The sequence below is a fragment of the Tachypleus tridentatus genome, chromosome 9, assembly GCF_004210375.1.
Source record: "Tachypleus tridentatus isolate NWPU-2018 chromosome 9, ASM421037v1, whole genome shotgun sequence".
Classification (NCBI taxonomy): domain Eukaryota; kingdom Metazoa; phylum Arthropoda; class Merostomata; order Xiphosura; family Limulidae; genus Tachypleus; species Tachypleus tridentatus.
In genome coordinates, this window is record NC_134833.1 from 125364583 (window position 1) to 125383615 (window position 19033).

Consider the following 19033-nt stretch of genomic DNA (forward strand, 5'->3'; position numbering starts at 1 on the left):
TTCAATATTTTATTTTAAAGTTCTTCCAAATATCTAAAGGATATACTATACACAAAAATCACAGAAAATACAAAAAAACAACCCAAATACAGGATTTGAATGCTGTCTTAAGTAGTGAGGCATTCTCAAAGAAAGTTTAATATGCAAATAAATATACATTTAGATTAATATCTTTTTTGACAATTATAAATACTTATATATTTAAGCATTAACAAACTAATTTAAAAATCAAAATAAACCTTGAACTTTCTCCAAAAAGGAGCTTTAAAGCTAATTTCAGAAATATTTTACCAACATTTTTTCATTCCGTTTTATTTCTTCTAGAGAGCTTCTTGGATGTTTATTCTGCAGTGCAATCTTCTTTCTGCGGCTTAAAAACTCAGCTAGAGTTACTTGTGGAGGTTTGTGATATGGTATACTAATAGATGTCTCTGGTTAAAAACAATCAACAGTTTCAATAAAGCTAAATTCCAAGCAAGATCTCTGTGATAACATAACATAAAAAAAACTGAATAGTTAATTTAACTGCTACACTTTTAACAGTTTATTCAAAAAAAGAGAGAAAAATAGCTACAGTTTTTACTATAACATATGATAATCCTAGCATATTTATGAGTAAATTATCCACTGAAAACGTTTCTTAGTAGTATTCTCACATGTTTACAGTCTATCAATAAAACTGATTTATCATTAAAAATACACATAAAACAATAACAAAAACCTTGATTACATATAAGAAAACATAATAAATCAAACAAAAACAACTAAAAAATTTGCATAGACATGAGTATGTTCTATCAAAATAATTTTGAATATGCAAATTAATGAACAACTCATATGACAAATAAAGCCAGTATAAATTTCGAAATGTACTTATTTCCACTGCCACTGGGTTTCAACTTTGCCCATATAAGAATTGGTCTGATATTTTCTCACTTGCTCCAGTCTTTTATACTCCAATCAACTGCTCTTGGTGATACTTGCCTCATGATACTCTCCACCTACATCTATGTACCCTCTATCCTGGCACTGTATATAAGCACCTCATTCAGATAATGTTATCAGTTTTTCTCAACAAAGCATTTTGACACAGGCTTCTCTAAGGAAGTACTGCAACAGTTAACATTCTTGGTTGTGAGCAACACACCATTTACTGTTGCCTGTATGGATGCTAATCAGCCCCTTCCCCCATTCTACTCTATTACACAGTGTCTCTCAATGGTCAGAGGAAGAGAATCAGTCTCAACTGAGCCTGTCCATAATGTGATTTACTGAGATATGGAGACATATTTGGTCTGAGAGCATCTCTTGGGAATTCCAAGGCCATATTTTGCTAATGATCCAGGGCATACTAGACACAATTTTGGATTTGCTTTTTTTCTGGTGCCTATGTTTACTAGGCAGCTTCTCCCATGGCCAATTTCTTTAGTTAGTCAGTCAGGTTTGTGAAGTTTGGAGCTTTTCCCAGTTGCCTTTGAATCTACCTTTTCTTTAATGACTGAAAGGTCTGATGGCAACTATTTGGTTTTCTTCCTTCATTTCATATTGCTGTTCATGCTGGAAAGTTTACCAGTCAGTTATATAAAGGAATAGTTGTGTCTTGTCTTACATATTTGTCAGAACAGCATGCTCTGGTTTACCACCACCAGGAGGACACATATTTAGATTGTCAAAGACTTGAATCTGTTTTGGACATGTGAAGCCCCAGACTGGACACTGATCACTTTGAAAAGATCAAAATTTTCTTGGATTTGCCTGAACCTCACTATCATTCTGAGGTCTTTATCTTTCTATCATATTTTGTCAGAACCATCTCAGTGTATCCCCACATCAATTTGATGACAAATTAGGTCCTTTGCTCACTTTTACCTCAGTAATGTTGTCAGGTTCTGTTCTTTCTCTAGTTTTCTGGCTCATATGTTGTTGGGACTTATTAGGTAGAGATGTTTTGTTGGAGAGAACATATACCTGCTGCATCCTTACCTATCAGGAGTTGTTTTATTTTATATATTAAAGTAAGTTAAAAAATATGAGTGTGTTGGGCTAAGGATTCTTCTATAATAGATGTCTCTTGCTTATTGGTGATCAGTTTGACAATAAATGAATAACATCCACTCTTCTTGTTTCAAAATAACATATTCAAAACAAATTAAACATGTATACATAGTGTAAATAATGTTTGTGCATCATGGCTGTATCTTAAATACTATATAGTTCTCTTCTTGTCAAAAGTACACTTAGGTTACTACAGCTGTTTTAGAATTCAATTCACAAGCCAAACTACTTTTCTCTATTTTTAAAGTAGTATTGGTGTATAATTCACTTAAAGCTGCCTCGTGAGTTATCACAATTATATCCTTAACTTTCGATACTCCTAAAATGTCAGAAAACCATTACTCTCCTTTAAATATATCAAACATTTGGCTATTCGCTCCTTCGACAGTTAACTTTATATTTTCTAACTTTTCTCTGACTGAAAATCTCTTTTTGCTTCACTTCACTTTTGGTTGTCTTCCTGCTCTCCAATATCTATTTTCTTCAAATTATTATTGGTGTATAATTCACTCATTCTGGCTCATAGGTTATGACAATTGTATCCTGAACTTCTGGTAATCAGAAAACTGTTAATAACACTTTAACATATCAGTCATTTGGCTATTCACTCCTTCAATGATTAACTTTGTGTGTTCTAATTTTTCTCAGACTAAAACTCTTTCACTTGGTTTTAATTTTGGTTTTCTTCTTGCTCTCTGTTCTTGTCTGGCCACCAATATTTATACTTCTTACCAAGTCATTCTAGGAATTTTCATAATCTCAACATCAACAACTTAAAAACACAATTTACAATTATCATCTACTGTCAGTCAGGTTCTTATTTGTGTCCCTTTTTGTTATTGTGCAGATGGTTCTCTCTCCTTTGGAAATGTGGGCATCCCTCAATTCTATAATTGCTTTGGAATAAGCATAAATGTGGTTCCTTCAGTAATTGCTGTGTGACCAATAGATCATGAACTGCCATTCACTGAATGATTCAGTTTCTTTATTCAAGAGCAACATCTTAGGTCTCAAGCAGTGATTGGACTGGACCAACACTATCATTGGCATTCCTGTACTGCACCCTCATCCCAGAACTCATCTCTTAACAGGTTTCTTGTACCACAGGTGGGGTGCATATGTCAGTAATTTCATGGTCTGTAAATAGGAAAGAAATCTTCTTTCCACATCAGTATTTTAAAACTTATTGCTCTCTGATGGGCAATGGTTTAAGGTCTAGCTTTAACTGAAGAGGAAAACTGTCATGATCAAACAATTTCACAATGGTATCTTTCATTTCCCATCAAGGAGGAATGCAATTTCAGGATCTTTGTTTTTGACTTTTGAATTCTCTATTAGGCTTATTCCCATTATATCAGCTTCCTAGCTTGCCATGTTCCAGAGGTGATGAATGTAATGGCAAATCACCTGTCTTGACCCAACTGAATTCTCCTGACCAAATAGATACTCTACTCATAACAAGGTTTCCTGTTGGATTTACTCTCATTTCAAGATGCTGATGAGCAATGCATTAAAACTCACAACTACAGGTGTTTTGATCCCTGATACTGCATTATAAGACTTTGGTAATAAATGCATTGTCAAGATTGAACAGGATTGGATCTCAATGTCTTCCTTCCAATTCACCTGTTACCCAGAGTTCTAGCTATGGTTTGATCCACTACTTGTCAAGTGATGTTGATAGTTCAGGATTGGCTGATATAACCATGGCTTCCTCTTATTCAGTATCTTCAAGTGTCCACTTCTTTTTCTGCTACTTTGGTTGAAGCAATCTTGATCTGACATTCTATGCTTACACATTCCTAAGCTCAAACTTCTATTATATGGTCATTTACTTCTAAAGTTTTCTTGTAGTTGTCTCAATCTATCTACAGCCCCACTGTCATTTATCAACAGAAATGCACACTCATAGCTAATGGTATCTCAAATAAATTGTACCTACCATATCTTGTTTTGTGACATGACTTTCTGACAAAGGTTTAGCTTCGTTTACTGCTGCTTTATACAAGGCAGCTTTATCTACTACCTTGTGGAATTCTAAACATCAGAAAGTATTAAAGTCCCCAGCACTATCCGATTTTCTCAAATTGTTTTGAGTCCTTTATACATAAAAGCCTTTTCAGTTGCCTAACTGGAATGTTATGGTAGTATTACATACTTTGTCTCAAAATCTACTCGAGCCTTTAGCCTTATGTACCATGTATCATCTTTCCCTTAAAGTGTATTTTTTGTTGTTGCTAGCATGTGGACATTGTAGGTCAGAGCTGTCTGTATAACATGTGCACAGGACTATCACTTTACTTTTGTCCTGCTATATCCTGACAAATCCTTACTTCCTAAGACTTAAGCAATCAAGGATGGAGATAAATCCTTCTTAATTTTTTATCAGATACTTCTCACCTTTACAACTGCTCATACCCCAATTATTTGTTATGCCCTGAGGTGTTATATGGGTTGTACTAACTTCTTTGAAGGTGCTAGAAAATTTACTCTTTATTCATTTTATCCTTTAGATTCCCATGATTTATCCCCAACTACCTTGACAAGGTGGCTCACAAATTGTTCCATATGGCTTATTCTGGGCTTGCTTTACAAACAAGAAAACTTCTGCAAGTCACATCTATTGAAGTTTATGACACTTCTATGTTTCCAGCTGTCTATTTTAATTCCCTACTGGAGGATATCATGTGGGCTTGGATATGTACTTTCCCAATACTTTTCTCTCAAATTATTTACATGAGCTAGCAGTTTCTTCTTCTGAAAGTTTTTGCCTACCTCTTGTGGTCATTATGACAATATCTGCTAGATTATAAAGAAGAACGAGTATTTTCTTCTCTGCCCACCTCTTGTCTCTTAAATTCCAGGTTTTCTTACTTTTTTTTTCCCTCACTAGATCCCACTCTGTGGCATATGCTGTCCACTTAGATATAATTTTATCAATCCAGCTCTACACTGGCACCCAATTTTCACTATACATACTATCTGTTGCAACAACCTCTGTAGAAATTATGTCTTCCATAATATCACCTATGAGCTCACTAGATGGTATTACCATATTATGCTGAAATGCCACTCATAAACTATCATGAATAAAGCTAAAGGGAATCCTGCCTATCACTGCAAATCAGTGGACTGAATAATTTGGGGTTGGTTTGTTTTTAAAAATTTAGGGAACTTTGTTCACCTACTGCAATGTTCTTCAGGATCCCTAATACACATAACCCCCAGATTTTACTAGTGGAATTAGGAAGTCCTTACCACACCAGTTTCCAGTCACTGGGGTGATGGACAGAGGCTTTTCCTCCAGTTTTCAATGAATTTCTTCACTCTTGGAGAAAAGGCTGAAGTTGGGGGTCCATTACCCAGATCATTGGATGTTTCTCCCAGATGCCAGTTGGAGTGGCACTAGCCTAAGAGGGAGTCTACTCATCATACCAATTCATATTTGATGCTAAACTAACTCGTTGAGGTATGCATGGCCCTTCATTCTGATCAATATTGGTTCAGTGCATCATTTGTGAAAGGAGGTCCACTATCTCCTTGTAATTCCTAAGATGGAATTAGGCAATCCTGGGTTCTTGGTTGAGCACAGTTGTTCCATGTTCTCCCCATAATTTTGGGTGCAAGTGAAAGTCTCCTTATCCACTCAGTTGGGGAGTGAAGATAAATGTTCACAATTCCATACCAGATGAATTCTGTACCTTTGGTTAAGTAAGGCATACATTATTTTATCATTCCAATCTTGGGATGTTACCTTTTGGGCTTTTTCAAATAGAGGAACTTTGTCCACTAAGGTGTTGCTTACCTTTTCATTGTGATTCTGGTAGCTTACAATCCATCACTATGACTACAGGTTGAGATCCAATCTACTGACACTCTACTACCCTTCCTCCCCACTAAAAGCCAGTGTTAGAAACTGGTATAGTACCAGTCTTGAAAAGGCAATACAATTATCTGAATGAGGTGCTTATATACAGTAGCAAGAAAGAAGGCACACCAATGAAGGTGGAGAGTATCATGAGACAAGTATCACCAAGAGTAATTGAGTGTGGTATAAAAGACTGGAGCAAGTGAGAAAAAATTAGTCTAATGCTTACATTGGCAAAGTTGAAACTCTTGAGGTTGGGTAATAGGTATAAGTGTTATTGGAAATACATTTTCAATTTAGTGACACTGTTTGATATTCTGCAAGTAATGTGATGCCAGTGAGAATTTATTGCTTTTGTGAAGGGTCCGTATCAGTCTTTAACACAAAATATTCATACATTCAGATAATAATAAAAGCATTTGGATCAGTGATTTTTAAAATAAGTGTTAAAATGTTATAGATTTTAGGAAGAGCAGCAGATATAGACAGCTAGAAGAATTTCAAAACTACAAAGTGGCAAGACAGTACAATAAAAACAGCATTCATCTCACAACTTGAGTCAGTTATCTTTAGATATCATAGGAAGATATGTTGGTTGGTTCATAATTAAGCATGAGCTACACAATGGGCTACCTATGCTTTCCAGATCATGGGTATTGAAACTGTTTCTAGTTTCATAAGTTGACAGGCATACCACCATGCAAATGAGAGAGCACATAAGACCCAACAGAAACAATTCACTATAATCCCACATAACCGTCTAAGCAAACAACTTTATGGGTCAGAAACAGTCCTTGATTATAAAAAAAAAAATTATACAGGTTTAAAATCCTGGAGTACTAAGGGTTTGATAAAAAGAGGTCACCTTTGAATACTGTATTGATATGCATCACTAGCATGTGCTTTCACTGTTATGGTTAGTAGCCAATGTAATCTAATTATTAATTGGTAAGAATACACAAACATACAGAAACTAATTGCTCAGGAAAGTCTTAAGAAGAAGTGTTTTCTGGGTTGGTAGTGGCTAGGATTTGGTAATAAATTTTTAAAAGTATTCCATAATTCTAAAATATTCTTGTCAAATTTTTTTTCAGCATTTAGTGTACACTACTACTTCACAATTAATACAACTCTATAACATAAACATCATGAGATATAAAATAGGATAAATATCTGTGGAATTAAGTTTCACAATGTAAGATATACCAATATTGTATACACATATAGTTATTGATTCTACATGTAAAACAAAATTTCATTAACAGTTAATATTTCTTGGTCTTTTAAGCCTGCAATATTTAAGCTGAAAATTTTACCTCGTAGTATCCTCTGATTTTCACTGAAGATTTCCTTCAGTTCTTCCTTTGAACGTTTAACTGTTTTGTGTGTTTTGGATGATTTATCCAATTTCTTCACTTTTGACGAGACTTTATCAAGTCCTTCACTTTCAAACTTCTGTTCATTCTTTTCATTTCTGAATAGTTCATTTTCCTGTTGACTTTCATTGGAGTCATTTTTATTTTCCTGTTTGTGCTTTTCAATTTTGAATGATTCCCCAGCAAGCAGATTTTCACTAACTGATTTATTCTCTTGTATTTCTATATCATTTTCAAATGACTTTTCACCACCTTGAACTTCTGATACGTACCCTGTATTTTTATATTCATGTTTTGATAGTTGCTCACTAAAAAATCCTTCATCAAAACTACTGATGTTGATTGTTTTTTCATTTGTAATTTCAGATTGAGTAGTAATAAGTTCACTTTTTACAGGCGAACCTTGTTTTTTGTCATTAACTTTCACTTGTTTATCAACTACATAACCACTGCCTGTCAACCTTTCATTCCCAAGCATATCATCATTACCAACACTAGCACAGTCTTGGACAGTGCCACTATCTGCAGTCGGTTCTATATCAAACATGTCATAATCACAGTTATCGGACTTGTACAGACTTTCTATGATGTCTTTGTCACAATGAAAATATGTTTTCTCACATTTTCTGGTATTTAAAACATCCTGTATGAACAAACAATCAAAGATGAAGAATTATTATATATACACACTGACACACACACACATACATCTTTCTTAGAAAATAAAAATGAACAGATGTAAATTATGAAATAATTCTTTTTTAACTATTGGGAGATGAACAACAATTTTAAAAATACTTGTCTTTCAAAGAAAATGTGACATTTGAAAGTAAACAGTATTCTTTTGTAAAGAACACTGGATGACAAATAAAATAACAGAAAACAAAATGAAGAACAGGTGTGTAAAATTTTATGCCTCAAGGAAATAAAGTTCTGTATTGAAGAATAAAGAAACATTGCAGTATACAAGTTCACATGATTAGGACAGTTGAAACAATTAAATAACAATGTTAAATAGCATTAAAAAATTAATGTCATAACATAACCCAATACAGTCTATGAGGAACAGATTGTACAGGATAAATATCAACAATTAGTAATTTTAACTAACCATGAGAAAATTACATGTAAAAACCAATAGGCTGTAACTTGTGTGTAATCACTCAACCTGTAGACATACAGACTAAGTCTGGCATGCTGAACCATACTATACACAAATCCTGCTTTTGTCTCAGGTTGCTCTTTGATAATCATACTATCCAGTAAAGTCCTATATGCCAGTTTTAAAATCAGAATAACCAGGAATTACAAAATATGAAAATGTGTTTTATGCACTTCCTTCTTGTTATGCATAGGACACTAATATTTACTTCTATTTTGAAACTCCTTAACAAAACCAATGGACTATTTCAGAATTTTGCTACAAACTAAGTACTTTAATTTTAATCAAAATAAATTAAGGTAATTCATGATTAGAGACTTACCAGAACTACTTCATGATATATTTAATAACAAGGCCTACAAACTTAAATTTTGTGAAATTTGGTTTGGTTTTAATAATGGATTTTCCATAATTAAGCTCAGCAGATTTTATTTTACAAATTGGGAAGAAAGAAACTCGTACTTAGATCAAATTATTTTATTTACTAAAATGAATATTTTTTATTATTTTATTATGTTTGCTAATGGAAATATGAACAAACTGAAGAAAAAGGAAAATGATATAAAATTAATATGCATCCTCATTCATCTTAATTTTTTATGTGAAAATCTAAGTCTTTTAGTCTCAAAACTACATGTTATGGTCTTTCTTTAATGTATTGTGTATGGAACATGTCACTTAAATAACCAGCAGTAATTAGCCATTATGATGATGTTCTATCTTCCCTGATACCTCCTTTCCATTTCCCAGGTATCTAGATGGAAACTTTTCCCTTCTTCACTTATGGCACCAATAGTTTCAGGAAAATAGTCAATATGTGATTGTAAGAAATGAACTTTCAAGCTAATATTACAACCCAACTCTTTGAATTTATCAAGCAAGTTACATATATTCTAAAGTAATTCCTGTATATAAAATCCAAAAATTATAATAATTTTTTTCCATCATATACAGATTTTTCAAAAACCAAATGAGCAATAAGAACAGATGTATACATGTTGCCAGTATGAATAAGAACATACTTTACAGACTTCTTTGCAAGAAATCAATGAACAATCACCACTCACTTGGTTCATAGACTGCAGTTCCTAGCATTGGTATTAATTCAGCAATACTGTTGTTAAAAACCAGTGAAACTTCTTGTGAAAAGTATGGTATAAATTCTTTCTCGTGTTTTTTTTTACTAATAAAATGATGTCCCTGAAGAAAAAGTTCTTAAACCAAAGTTTGGACCTCAAAATCTCTAAAAATCCTTTGGAAGGCTCAAATTTCTTACCAAATCAAGTTCAACTTATGTGAAAAATTGTAATTCACTAAACATTTCAGGTTGAAAACAATCCCTATCACCATATCTATTTGCATCAGATTCATAATCAGACAAAACTATTTAAAGTCTCCAGTGGAGTAGGTACATCAATTCCATGAGTAACAAGCATGAAGTTCAGATAAGAAATTTCCTTTTTATTTACAGTTGTAGCTTTGAACATTATATGAACTAAAATAACAGTCATCTCTATGGTGTCTAGGCTCATGCTGTACTACTAGAATCCCAAAAGGTATACTTTTTCTTACCTTCACTTCATTGTCCCAACTCTTCAACACAAATGGCAGAAATATTGTATAAAGCCCATTATTTATCTTAGTCACCCAGTTTTATTCCAAATATGGGTAGTATGTTTTTTGACAAATTATGTAGCATTCTGCTTTTGTTTGTCTACAACAGATGAAGCACATGTATAAAGTAATATATTTGGGTCATTTGTACAACCTCTTGTTAAAACAGTGATGAATAAAAAATATTTAAATGCAAAAATCATGTCAAAGTACATGCACAAACAAATTATCCATAAATGACATGTGCAGTCCATTTACCATTTATATACTAACAGAGTGTACTAGCCATACACAGTGCAAGACACTCACTTTCAACTACCAGAGACAGACTGTACCTATACAACAAATCAGCAGTCAAGAGTTAAAGGAATACTATATATTTGTAAGAAAGCTAACTTCAAAAGTAATGATAACATCACTTATATAAGAATTATTCTGTTTTTATCCTATGTAAAATACTGAAGAAACATCGATTTCTTAATATCCCTATGACCTTTGCAGAACCTTATTTAATACTCTGCAAAACATTTGGGTGATATATACCAAGCTGTTTTTCTTGTGGCAAGATATAATAATAATAATAATAATAATAATAATAATAATACTAAAAAAAATACAACAAATGGGCCATTTTGAGTCAATTTTTTTCTTGCAAGTCAAACATAAATGCTTTTTTTTTTTTAATTAATAGGTGTACAGCCTCAGCAGTCAGTAGAAAAGATTTTAAAGTATTGCTTGAACTAGATGTTTACTGTTTAAGGTGCTTTTTGCCCAAATGCTCTATCAGGGTTTGGGTAATTCCATGAAATCTGTATTATGAACCATTGTTGTGGTTCATGATACATTATTATACTGAAAATCTGGATTGTATGTATATTTGGTATTTTGAACCTCATAAGTTCTTGTATAAAGCCCTAATATCATCCATTTTGTATTTTTCATTACAAATTTATTTTGTTAAGCTAATGAATACGATAAAAATAACTTACAAATTTTACATAATAAAATTGACAACATTAATTTTAAGATTCCAAGTTCATTAATTTTGTTAAAGTAAATACTTTGAAGTAAATCTAATAAGCATCTCAAAAGTATATAAAAATAAAATATTGCCATCTCTTCCAATTAGACAATCAATTACATGCTAACATATTCAACTGATTTATTATTTCTGCTAACAAACTATATTTATAAAGAGCATTCACTTCTCAACATTTCCAACAACTTCAGGTCAAATATAAGGCATATCTCATGCTAAAGAGATTAAGTAATGAAAGATTTGATAACATGTACTAAATAGATAATTTAGATATGAGGACTTCAACACAGAAATACAAATAACTGTAAATGCAAAATATGTTTGAGGCTTCAAAAAATAAGATTTTTTATGAATTACAGTGTAACAACATTTTTTATAGAAAATTAATGAGACTGAAACTCCCCTAAAAAAAAAACAGAATTACTTTTTCAGCAGCATTTTGTAATAGCAGTCAAATTTATTGGGACATGTTAATGTTTTTACTTCATTTTAGGTATGAAAACAATAACCTAAGAAATATTTATTCATGTGTTTGCCAATGTAAAGCTATTTTAGTGCACATTTTATGACATACTGAGGAGTTTGCACTTACAATTATTAGAACATTTTTCTTTTTGATATGAGATGAGCAGAATTTAATATTTATTCAGTATTAAAGCTTTAATGTTTTTAGTTAATAGTCAGTTGCAACATCTATAGGTAAATATTTCAAGAAGTCTGCAAGTCAATGTCAAATTCTAATATCAAGAGAACTGAACATAATACCAGAAGAGGTATGAAATCCATGAATTTTAAATCATTAGCAATAAACACATTAAGAATACATCAGGCATTATTCACATTAGACTGAATGTTGTTTATTGATGTCTATAAAACAGGTCACACCATCAGCACATTTCAGTATATAATAACAGGGTAGACAATGCACATTAAAACTGAACTACAATGATAGCTCTTGGTAATCTTCATTAACCCAGTAAACTATTATAAAAGCAAAAATATGAGAAAAATTGGCAGACATAACACATACCAGAATAAAACAAATTAGTTATTAACAAAAATGAGTAGAAGTAAAAATGATTGTACAATAATCATTTTCTTAAAAAAAAAAAAACATTGCAACTGATAATCTATAAGTGTTTTAAACATATAAAACAAAATGGAACAATGTTACTCATTATGACAGCTCTGTTTAAATAAAAAACAAACATGTAATGTGTATACATCTAAAGCCTCTTTTTATATGTCTGCCTACTTGAACAGCAGCTACCAGTAGCACATCTATTTTGTAACAAACCTGCTATGTGGAGGTTATTTTACACTATTTTAAGCTGAATGGAGTATCTTGGCAATATATTCTTTGATTTGACTGTTAATTATTTGAAAGCAATATCTGATTAAAAAAAAACACATAACAATTCAGGTCTAACATTTTGACAGAAACAAACAAGTGGCCTCACAACCTACATATCTAGTGCAATGTAATGCTACAGGTAACCAGAATGTTGCTATTATAGTAAACAAAACTTTAAATAAACAGTAAGGTAATGTTTTCCAAATAACATATATCAAAAGGACAAACAACTGTTTTGACTCAACATCATTCTATAGTCAAATGTGAAATTTTGGTTTCTACATTACAAAAGATTCACTTTTTGACTTGAAATCTCCAAGACGTGGTAATCATAGAAAATCTATCCATTTATTACTATGCCCTACAGCTTTTTCAAACTATGTTGAATAATAAAACTTATAGATGTGACAAGAACAGTCTACTCTAGCAATCTACACTGAATTTACACTAAATAAAACCTACATTCTCATATTTAATTGATTTTATTTTTGTCACAAAAACTAAGTAGAAAACAAGAAAGCAGGAAGGAATAATTTCCTAAATATTTTTCTTTTTATAATCATGAAACTAACTTAAATCATGTTTTTGTATATCAAAATAAGAACACAGCATATCTGTATCATATAATCATAACCAGCATATTTTCCAGAGCTAACTAAGCTAAAACAAAAATTTCTTAGGATCCCTACTATATAAACCCCAATGATACTATACAGTAATTGCTTGTGACAAACTGTTTGTAGTTTTTACTAAATTTAGTTCAACATTAAAGAGGCCAATGCAACATGTCTCTGCCACACACACGTAAAATGGTCAATTCTGACACCAAAAACTCAAAAATTGTCTCTTATGACTGCTCTGGACTGCAAGAAGTAATCTTTATACTAAATCAAATCACATGAAAGTTAGTTGATATGAATAATTCACAAGAATCCCAAATTGTAGTTTCCTCATTGTTAAAATGAAGCAAATGACAAGCTTCTCAAGCTGTCTATCTCTGTTTGGTGCCTGCAAAAGGTTTTTTTACCTTAAAAAAATCCCACACAAATTAGAATGTGGCTAAGTAACTGACAAAAACCCCTAAAATGATGGGCTTATTTAACCTTTTGACCACTCTAAAATAAACAAAAATGGGTATATCAAATATTTTAGTAGGCATATGTACTGGAATTGAAAACAAGTATCTTTGCATAAAATTCTATGTAAACCAACTGCAATACAGCAAAATATAGTAAAAAAAAACAAAATTATGCTTTTTGTGGCATACTGACCTCCCTACAATTACTAAAAATGGCCAAATGCACCATTTTGTCTGTCAATCTACAACACCTGTAGGAATGTATTTTTGTACAAAATTCCATGAAATTGATCAAATATGGCTGAGTAATTTACCAAAAAAAAAAAAAACAACTCCAAATGAACAACTTTTTTGTATCTCAGTGTGTTGGGTGCAAGAAAATTTATGTTTGTGCCAATTTTTATCTTGATTGCCTTAAATATGACAGCAGAGGAGCCCAAAATATACATTTTTGGATTGGTTTACTTTTGACCCCATAAAATTCTTAAAAAGGCTAAAGATGTAAATGGTTATGAGACCAAGGTAAAATCTTGTGAAGGAGTGGCAGTTAAATGAAATGTTTGAAAGAAGAAGAAACAGAAAAAGAGCACATCTCTTGGTAGAGACAAAAATAAGATAACATTAACAAAACTTAACAGTGGTCAAAAACAGATGCCAATTGAATGGTTTGCTAGCTCAAGTGAGGACAGTCAAGGAGCTGTTTCAAGTGGCTTAGAAGTATCTTGCAGATTAAAGACAACATAATATAACTGACTATTGAGCTCATTAATCAACTATATTAAAATAATAAATTATTCTCATATGAGATTAAGATAGTTGGAAAAATCTAAAACAATAATAATTAGAAACATTAATTTTATTAGTTGATTATGTCTGCAACCTTGGCTGATTTAATTGTAAGTTTGCACAACATTAGTCAATGCTCATAGGTAGTTGGCTATATCAATTAATCATCTAGTTCTTCCTACCAAACAAACAAATATATAACACAATAAAGTAGCATGCGATGCATTACAGCTTTAGATAAGCTGTTGGTGTTCTAGCTTGACAAGAAATCTTTGTATGTGTTGTGTAATTTAACAGATAACTATATACTTCACTGGAGTTCAAACAACACCAGTTATACCTTTCCAAATGAGAGTTTATGACCAAGTCTAATAACACGTCATTGATATAATTCCGTACATTCAGAATCACGTAAAATGGCAAACATTACTTGGCTCTTCAGTAATTCTCTCTATAAGTGAGCCAATGTCCTGTCTTGAATGCACAGTGAACATCACAGTGTGAACAAAGCTTTAACATAATAATGTGATGTTTGATAAGTTTCAATAAACTTATCATAAATTCTTTGTTAAAATATTTTTTAAATTTTTTTTAAGTTTCCTACTATATGGTGAAACACCCTGAAAAACTTAACAAAGTTAAGGGTTACTTTAATGAAGTAAGGTAGAAAATATTTTAGTTAGAAGTTAGTCTCCCAAAAGTATAACCATGAGACTAACTTAAAAATTAAATTTCCCTTGTACTTGTTTACCTACAAATAAATAAAGGTTAAATTAAATCTCAAGTTGCATGGTACTAATAAAAAACAACAACAATTTATTTCCCTAAGAATTTAATGTTGCTTAAGAATCTCTCACATAATAATATGCATTTAGATGTAGTAGATATACATAAAGTTGCAAGGAAAAGAGTTTAAAGCATTAGCATAATTAGAAAACTCAAACAAACCTACCTTTTCGGCAGTTTCTTCTTCAGGCTTCTCATCACTCATAGGACCATCATCTAAAGAACTCTCAACATCATTGAAATGTTTAATAGTTGGAATGGTACAGCTTTTCTCTGTTATCATTTCAAGTTTTCTTTGTCAAAGAAATAGATTTTTTACCTGTAAAGAAAAAAGACTTAAAATCTTTTGAAAATAAATTTATTGCTTCAATTTCATAGAAAGGTTATATAACACATGGGCAATAAGGAACTTTTGTTCTTTAAAGCTGTCTCCACATACTCAACTTTGGAAAAGAGGAAAAACTTAAACCTACTCTTCATGTTTTGGGGAATAATCCATTCCTTGTTTAACCTCTTGAATTAAAAGCACTTTATGTTAAAAACAAACCAACTGTATATCTATCCCATATCATCCTTTCACTCTCAGTTTCACCAATGATAAATCACGTCTCATGATCTCAAACTTAGCTTTAAAAAATTAGGGACTGAAATTCTTCTAATAACAACATGTAACAAATCACCAAACTTAATCATAAAATGATCACTCTTCCCCAGAAATGTTCCTACATATTAATTCTTACAAATACATCCTTATTAGTGGGTTAATCAATTTAAAATTGCACCTGCTCTAGCTGGTTCTCCAACTATTCAATATAGAAAATTATCTTAAATCTTTTCAAATCTCTCTCTCTCCTCTTATTCTTTGATTCCATACAATCCCAATCAATGTGTCTAAAACTTAAGTCTACTATTAAAACTCTTATTCTATTACAAAATTCACCACTAACATCATCTGTCTCATCACACTGCATATAACAATTACCAATTTAATAGTAAATTGACAAACAATAGCCTGCAAGTATAATGAAATGGTTTTACTTTAGGTAACACTACATTTTTGATAAAGGTTTTTTTTTTCTTTCATGCACCTGAATAAATTATTTTAAACATCTAACAGCATTCAGGTAACACTCATCAGAATCATGATGTGGTAGGACCTGATGTAAACTTTACCATTACACATTTAACACATACAAATGCTTAATTCAAAAACTTCAAAACTTACTCTTCTCACACATGAAGTTCTTAAAAAGTATTACTTTACACATACAACTGAATTAGCCATTTTCAAAATAATAACATGTACTGGAGCACTGTCAATCCACATAGCAAAAAATGAGTGCATGTTATCAGGCATTACATGCATACAGTTAAAACAAAAACTAAAAACGGTAAATGATAAATAATATATAAATACCCTATAATAATAATATAAAAAAACTATATCTACTGGCAGCTTAATAAATTTTGCATTTTTGTAAATGACCTTGTATTAACTAACTCTTCACAGAAATATCCCACCTTGATTGTGGCTTCAAACCAGGATATCCAGCTTTTACTTGCACTGTGCTATTATTAAGAGCAACTCCTGTCTTAATTGTTATTTATCCCTCCTGCACTCAAAGCTTGCCTTCAAGTTTTCAATAATCACATAAACAATACAAAAAACAACATAAATTATACAACACTTGAGCCCCATGTTGAACACAAATTGCAAGATTAAATATTACACAAACAACATTCTGCTCTAACAAAAGCTTGAACCCATGACTTCAAGCTTACACTAGTCTTTTGACATTGGTGCTTTTTTACTTGAGCTATCAGAAACACTGTAGGAAAGTAAATACAAGTTAAAATTGTCTAATATTTTGAGAACCTAAAATCATTAAATATTTTACTCACCACCAGTTGTTAAAATCCAATCAATTTTCAATTCTTAAAATCTCAATAGAAAAAAACAGTAATAATTATAGATAACTCTAGTTGTCATATCTTCTAGTCAGTCTAGTTATAACTAATAAAGTTGTCATGATATAAATACAACCCCCCATTATAATCATTATATCATTTTTCTGAATTATCATAACAAACCAACAAATAATTCAGCTGGACACTAACTTCATTTTTGTATTTCAAAACTCTGTGAACTGTATTATTAATGGTTGCATTGTAAGTATTGCAATATATATATAAAAAAGAGAAAACTAAAAGGTATATTAACGTTAACAAAAGCAGAGTTAATAAGACAATTCTATATTTATTTTAAAGTTAGAACATTTCTTTTAAGGACCAAGTGTGTGGACAGTATTCATTACTTATTAATTGCTCTACAATATCACACACACATTACCCATGTATATGTTAAATCCACTGACTATTTATTAGCTGTTAGAATGTTTCTGTGTTTCAGATATTCACAAAAGCTCTAATCTGATTAGCTCCACAGTATTTCATAATTTTAAACTGACAACGACATACTACATAGAAAATAGCCAGTGAACATTATATACTGTAAACTCTTGGGCTAATGTATTCAAATTTTGAGATGTAACCATCACTACTATAACAGCTTCCTCTTTTAGTGGCAAAGCAATAACTTAATTATAACATTACAAACTGAGTTTTGATACCCATGGTGAGCACAGCACATACAGCCCATTTGGTAACAAACTCTTATGGTAACAAGTTTTAACACGCCCATGGCTCCAATTTCCAAATCCAATATGAGAGGGATGTAATTTTAAACGGTAACATAACGGGATGCAAACTCTGGGTCTTCAAATTCATCCCACTACGCTAACTACTAACCAATGCCTGTTCTTTATACACATATTGCACAAAATGTATGCTAACGTTATACATGTAACTCCTGAAATATATATACACATGTATAAGTTATAATTATAATGTCCGAAGTACCTTACCACACAGTCACACATTCTCCCAGTTGTAAAACTAATGGTTCTTTAGTTTGTAAAAACATTCTACTTTTCAAAACATTTAATATTAAATAATATTCAATTTTGTGTTATTTACTTTAACGATATATAATATTAACATTCGCTTTGTGATAACACTTTGTAAATATCTTGTGATAACCTAAAAATTAAAAGTTGAAAATAAAAATTTAACTAATGCGTTCAACAGAAACAACAGTATATATAACAAAAAGAAATGTTAATACTATATATACATATTAATACCAATACTTATTGAGCTATCTACCAAATTTTTGTCAGGAATACTGAAGACCAAATTTTTCCACATCCAACTCACTGCTGCTATCAAATTAAACACTAAGTTCTGTTTTTAAAAAACCTTCATATTAACTTATAGCAACTAATCTCGCGCCAAAATATCGCCATCTGTTGTTGAAATATTACAAAAATAATTCCAAGATAAATATTTTGGTGTTACAAAAGTATAATTTTCTGAACGTCGAATTGATGATAATATACTTTATGGAATAATATCTAAAGAACTTAATTCGGAAATTTAACTTACCACTAGATTTTTCCTTAGCCAATAAGAATGTATTTACATATCAAGATACCAAATAAACAAAAAAGTATTTCTTTGTTTATCTCTAAAGTAAAATAGGAAAAAAATACTTTATCTATAAAAAGGAGTTTTAAACTTCTATATAGGATTTTTGTATCGTTACTTTATAACTGGTACGTCTTTTCTTTGGATTGATCTATTGTTAGCTTTAAAGATGTGGGGTAGAGACGTGCCGTTCATGAACGATTCGTTCTTTTTGAACAACTCATTACTGTGAATCAAAATCCCATTTAAATCGATTCTTTGATCCACTCGATACCGATCAGTTTGCTACGTAATAGGAGAAGTATCCATCATCATAATAATAACTCATGAAATGATTCAGAAATAATCGAATCCGGTACAGTTATCATT

The 19033-nt window shown here is 31.4% G+C and overlaps 1 protein-coding gene across 4 annotated transcripts in view; it reads right to left on the bottom strand.

The window, feature by feature from the left end:
* LOC143226286 (claspin-like) overlaps positions 1–18473 on the bottom strand; it is a 70121-nt gene extending 51648 nt beyond the window's left edge. For 2 of the 4 annotated variants that reach the window (XM_076457062.1, XM_076457060.1), the window contains exons 1-5: positions 18344–18465; positions 16640–16748; positions 15285–15437; positions 7240–7942; positions 296–431 (exon numbers count right to left, since the gene is read on the bottom strand). In XM_076457062.1, the coding sequence (XP_076313177.1) occupies positions 296–431; positions 7240–7942; positions 15285–15401 (956 nt within the window). In that variant the 5' untranslated portion in view covers positions 15402–15437; positions 16640–16748; positions 18344–18465. Of the gene's footprint in view, positions 1–295; positions 432–7239; positions 7943–15284; positions 15438–16639; positions 16749–18343 lie in introns of all 4 variants that reach the window. The other 2 variants (XM_076457063.1, XM_076457061.1) reach the window with 1 other exon arrangement.
* Positions 18474–19033: the final 560 nt, after the last annotated feature.